The sequence below is a fragment of the Natator depressus genome, chromosome 3, assembly GCF_965152275.1.
Source record: "Natator depressus isolate rNatDep1 chromosome 3, rNatDep2.hap1, whole genome shotgun sequence".
In the NCBI taxonomy this organism is placed as follows: Eukaryota; Metazoa; Chordata; order Testudines; family Cheloniidae; genus Natator; species Natator depressus.
The window spans coordinates 160039824-160045823 of NC_134236.1; the positions used below are offsets into that span (position 1 = coordinate 160039824).

A 6000-nucleotide genomic window follows, 5' to 3' on the forward strand; every position below is an offset into this window, starting at 1 on the left:
GTGGTGCACCGATGCAGCGTTTTAAGTATAGACCTGCCCCTAGTTACCTTCCCCAGACCTGAAGAAGAGCTCACTGAAAGTCAAAAGCTTGTCCCTTCCACCAACAGAAGTTGGTCCAATCAAAGAAATTGCCTCATCCACCTGGTGTCTCTGATATCCTGGGAGCAAAACAACTACAACAACACTGCAAACAATTGTTCCCCCAGTCCACCAAGGGTAGGACAAGAAGTAATCAGCTTAATCTGCAGCAAGGCAGATTTATGTTAAATATTAGGTTACCAAGGAAGGTTGCGGAATCCCCATTGTTGGTGGGTTTTAAGAACAGATTAGACAAACACTTGTCAGGATAAAAAGAAAAAGGAAACTTGTGGCACCTTAGAGACTAACTAAGGTGCTACAAGTACTCCTTTTCTTTTTAAGGATACGAGACTAACACGGCTGCTACTCTGAAACTTGTCAGGATAGTCTAGGTATACTTCGCTCCTGCTTCAGTGCAGGAGAATGGGCTAGATGACTCCTTGAGGTCCCTTCCAGCCCTACATTTCTATGATTCTATACCTTCCTTATACGAGCACGGTTAGGTTTAATCAATTAATATTGTGAAGCACTTTGTGAATGTTAGAAAAAAGGTGCTATTTAAAGTTCTAAATACTGTTACTATCTAGTAGTTTTGAAAATATAGCATAAATACAAGTTGAATGAACTACATTTTTATCAAATTATTATGCTTCTTGTAGGGACATAGAAAAACTACAATTACATAAAGAAATAAGCTTTTGAATCAAAAGTTTCAAGGCATATAATATACTGCGCGTTATATTTTTGATCCTGCCTCTAACAATGTGCAGGAACATTTGCATGCAGAAGCAGGTTCCTGTGCAAAATTTTCATTTGCACAAGTAAACCAGGTAGCTAGTCATGCTATAATTACCTAATGTGTATGCAGTTTTGGAGTCAATGTTTCAAAATCTGGCTCCCTACTATCTGTATCAAGATGCGCAGAGTGTGTTAAACTGGAGGAAGCCCTTATACTTCTCAACCAATTACTATGATGCAACAAACTTTGCCAATGCTATAAGTGCTACATTCTTTGAAACCAGATTTCTAAAAACACCTTCCACACATTTTGAATTGCTGTTAACACCATAATATTTACGTATGATTTTCTTTCCTCTAGAAACCAGGTATTGTGTTGTTCAGTACTTAAATAATTTGCTGTAAGGCAATATCACTTCATCAGTTTTGATCAAAATACAGATGCATAATCACCACTTTTGAAAGAATTAATGCTGAAAAACCAAATGCGCCATACAAGAGAAATGCAATTACTTTCACTCCTACAGAGAAACAGGTAATAGAAGTATAAAGCTTATGCCATCCCAAATGCCAGGTACTCTAGAAAAGCTATACACACATGGCAATTTAACAGATATCCTGCAAGTGGGATGTTCTATGACAGTGGTTTTCAACCTGTGGTCTGCAGACTATGTCCAAGATTTCCAAAGGGGTCCGCATCTCCATTTGAAATTTTTTAAGGGGTCTGCAAATGAAAAAAGGTTGAAAACCAGTGTTCTATAATATAAATAGATAGATAGATAAAAATGTCTTTCATATCTTGAACCACATAATAATTGACACTGACAACTTATGACAGGAAGAAATAATCATCAAACCATTTGGAAGGCTTCTTCTACCACAAAGGTATTAGTTTTGGCAGAATTTTATATCTTTTTTTTAAATTTTGATGGAAATCTATTTTAACCTTTTTTTTCCTATTTCTATCAATTTTAATTCAATCTAATTTAAGTTTCAGTAGGGAGTCAGTGGCCTGGATGAGCCCCCAGTACAGGGGAGGCCATCCCACTGCTAAATAGCTCCTGTCAGGGACTCATTCTCCTCCTCCCCTTTGCTGTCCTAGACAGGAGTCTCTGATCTGCTCCGCCAGGACTGCAGCCTCCCACCCCCAACCTTGTGCCTGCAGGGATCCCATGTCAGCAGCCACTCAGCCCTAGAGGGAACCCTCTACAGTTTTGATGGCACAGGAGTGAGCGAGTGGGTGGGTCCTGGCAGGCGAGTGAGAGAGCAGGTCCATGGCAGCAGGGCTTCCTGAGTTGCTGCTGACATCTGATCCATGCAGGTATAAGGTGCTAGAGGAGGAAAGGCTACAATCACACTGACGGATGATAATTTCAGCTGACACACTGAAATCGACGTTCACCAGCCTTTACTGATTAAAATCAAATCCTGTCAAGCCTTGTGGTTTACACAGGAGGTCTACAATAAGTTTCCTGTATCCCCTCCTACATTCCAAATCAAAATTTCATTTACCAAATGGCCTTCATTTTGTTACTATATGTCTATGAATAAGGAGCACCCACTCAGCCTAGCAACTAAGGCTTTTTTTTTCTTTTATTCAATATTCCTATTTTTTACTACCATCGTTACAGCTGGTGGTTATAATGCTAACAGACACCAGCAGCCTGTGTACACTAGCACTGCCATTCTAGCTTCTACTGGTGAAGATGTAATGGCGAGAACTTTAAAGAAAAATGCAAAATACCAACAAATTAAGGGTCAATGGTAACAAATGTGAAAGAATCAATCAGTGAATAACTAGTACTATGAAGCAGATTTTCCTGACTTCCTGCAACAGTAGTTGACCTTTTGAAGCTGATCCCACTTATATAAATGTTAGCATTCAAAGATCCAGATAGATGAAGAGGTGCCCCTTATTCCTGCACATAAGATTCCTGGTCTACACCGAACTTTTTTTTTTTTTTTAAACCATTTTTGACCACTGAACTACCACCAATGCAGCTGCACTGGCATCAGTAACCGTTCTATATAGGGAAAAATGTCTAATGAAAAGAGACTGTTTTGTTTTGTTGTTGATAACAAAGAATACTTGCCCCATTAGGACTTGCATAATTTGCTGTTCTGCATACACAGGCCCAAACTATGTCCGGCTCTGTAAGAGTGCACTTGATTGAAGAGAGAACACAGGGAGGCCTCTTACCATCACTACTGCACTTACAAAGGGACAGACATATTTTGGCTGTCAGCACTCCAGTGAGTGTGAAGAAATATCTGGCTAAATATCTCACAGTACAGGAGCCACACTGGCTTTATTAAAGGCCATCTCTTACTATGCCCTCCCAGGACATTGGAGACAAATATAGCACTGCCAGGCATCACTATTCAAGGTGTCTCTCTCCTTCCACTCCCCAGAAGGACTCTGCCTCTTACAAGGCATAGGCTATATTACTTGTGATTTTAAAGGTTTAGGCCCCAATCCTACCAATGCTTTACTCATGCTGAGCATTCTGTTCTTCTGATTTAAGGACAGAATTATGTTCAGAGGGAAAAAAATAGGCAAGGGAGAACTATTTTAACTAAATTTACATTCAATCCTCATTTTTACAAGGCAAAATTCAACAAATAAAGAAAATTACCCTAAGTGCAATCTTCTGAATTTTAGTCACCTTCGTCTCTTCAGCTTTGTATCCATGTGGTGGTAATACTGTTTGCCAGCCAAGTTTGCCTCTCAGCCTCAAAATATGCTTTACGACATCATCATCGAATGGTTCTGGTGGGGGGGGAGGAAGGGGAAATCAATTTTTTTAAAGGAATCTTTTTATATTTGTAAGACATACCCAAACAAGGTACATAGCTGAGTAAAATAAAATCAAGGAACAAATTCACCAGGGGGATGAATACCCACAAATTAATTTGCATTATGAGAATAATAACTGATGGTAGCATATATCAGATTAAAGTACTGTTATTCCCACCTTACAGATACTTATAGATCCATCTATGTACTACGTTTCTGGACTGTTAGTTATATACAATAAACCTATCATTAGAAACACACAACACTGAACTAATTAGAGCACAAATTCACAATATCTTGCAATATCTAACAAAAGGATAACATATAACAAAAGTTAAAGGATATCTCTCAGTTAGTCCCCTAATAATACCATACACACTACTCCATATTAATGTGAGACTCACCAGGGCAGGTTAGTGAGCTTTGTGGTTTATGGCGTGCTAGGACTATTAAAAGTAAGTATGCTCCCTGGGGCCAACAGGGGATCACCATGTCTCTCTCTTACTCCTTCATGAGAGCTGAATAAGGTCCTGAAATCAGGATAAGGCATTTCTGTGCTCCTTCTCCTGATGAGGCAATTGCTGTAGGGGAGGGTTGGGAAACACTAAGCTTACTGTCACCATGGTGCTCAACTGAGATTACCAGGAGTAGTGAAAGGAAATTGGCAGTTGAGACTTGAGCAGCGCAGGGTGACTTTCAGAAAGACCAACCTGTCTCCTCATTCCTCTCTTCTCAATGGATATAAGCCCAGGGGGGAGCTAGTCTGCCTTCCTGTTCACTGGGATAAGCCAGCCTCAGCTCCTCCCCAGTCTCGGCATTATTAGGAGGGCAAATGGGTCAGAGCTAAGGCTTGCTTATGTCCATCTACAAGACAACAGTTGCCATTCTTAGCTCCATGTGGTAGAGTTCAATGCCTATGCAAGCAAAACAATGGTGGGAAGAGAGAAGTAGGAACATAGAGGAGGATTGCTGAAGTACACATTGTCCTATTCAGACTACACCAAGTTTTCTTAATTCCCATAGTGAAAATGCCGGAGCTGCCCCAAAATCAGTAAGGTTATCCCTGCCAGGCCCCCAGCAGTAGACGCTTCAGCTGTAGGGTGAGGATCCAATAGTGGGGAAGAGGAATGGGAACAGATAAGAGGTTTCTTAGGGTATGTCCACACTGTAACATAAAGCCAGGTCTGTGGGACTCTAGCCACAGGCTTGGTATTTGTAAGCTCATGCTTGAGCATCCACACTGAATACTGACCCTAAGATAGAATTTCTGAACATGGGTCTCACACTTCCGTGTCCACACTGCACTACGCAGACGTGAGCCAAACCAGCCTATACTATGCTGCCAAGTGACCTCAGCTGTAGTCACTCTAGTCCGTTGTTCGTGGTGGAATATGAGAAAGCTTGACTGTCCATCCCATGGCACTTGTGAGGAATTTGTCACAGCCCACAAACACATCCAGCTGAGATGACTTTTGAGTCTGCATTCTCCCAGCAACCAATGCCAGCCACATAGAGGAGTCACCATTTGAAGAACTTGTCCTACTTGCATTTTCTCTCCTGTGTCAGGAAACAGGCAGAGCATCCAAGAGATACTGGTGCACATATTGGCAGCATTTTCTGACCTACCAAAGGCATCTGTTGGAGGAAGAGGAGGACAATGACAATACAGATGCAGCAGACTCCAACTGCCTGAGGCTGCTCACAACTCACAGTATAGCTGCTAATGCCCCCTAGGTAAACTGGTGCTTCTGGAGCAGGGCCACAAGCACAGACTGTTAGGATCACATTGTCATGCACACCTGGGATGACCACAGCTCCAGAACTTTCCCATGAAGAAAGCAACATTTCTAGAGCTCTGTGGAGCAGTCCTCCAGCATCACGACACACACAAGAGCAGCCAGGCTGCTCCAGAAGTGGGTTGCTATAGCTATCTGGAAGCCAGCAACTCCTGACATAGCCTTTGATTACCAATTTGGTGTTGACAAGTCGACTGCTGGGGCTGTGGTGCAGAGGTTTCCGAAGCAATCAGGTATGTGATCTACCCAAAGGTGGTGAGCATGAACAATGTCGCTAAGTAGTTGCTGACTTTGAGACAATGGGGTTCCCTAATTGGACCATGGACATTGATGGGACTCTTGTGCTCCTTGAAGAGGGCAAACTATGGACACGAATACATAAACCGCAAAAGGCACTACTCCATTGTTATACAGGTTCTTGTCAACCACTGAGGCCGAATTATGGATGCCAATATGGGCTGCACTGGAAAAGTTCATGATACCAAGATTTTCCACTGATTGAAATTCTACTTTCCTGGACAGGCGGGAACACTATTCCCACCAAATGATATCATAAATGAAGTAACTTTCCCCACTGTTATTCTAAGGGAC

At 41.9% G+C, this 6000-nt stretch overlaps 1 protein-coding gene across 1 annotated transcript in view; it reads right to left on the reverse strand.

Annotated features, from left to right (window-relative positions):
- The window catches only part of DNAH14 (dynein axonemal heavy chain 14), a 467695-nt gene extending 463590 nt beyond the window's left edge, over positions 1-4105 (reverse strand). The window contains 2 exon segments of the mRNA XM_074947623.1: positions 3453-3586; positions 4018-4105. Of these exon segments, the coding sequence (XP_074803724.1) occupies positions 3453-3586; positions 4018-4105 (222 nt within the window).
- Between the last annotated feature and the right edge of the window lie 1895 nt (positions 4106-6000).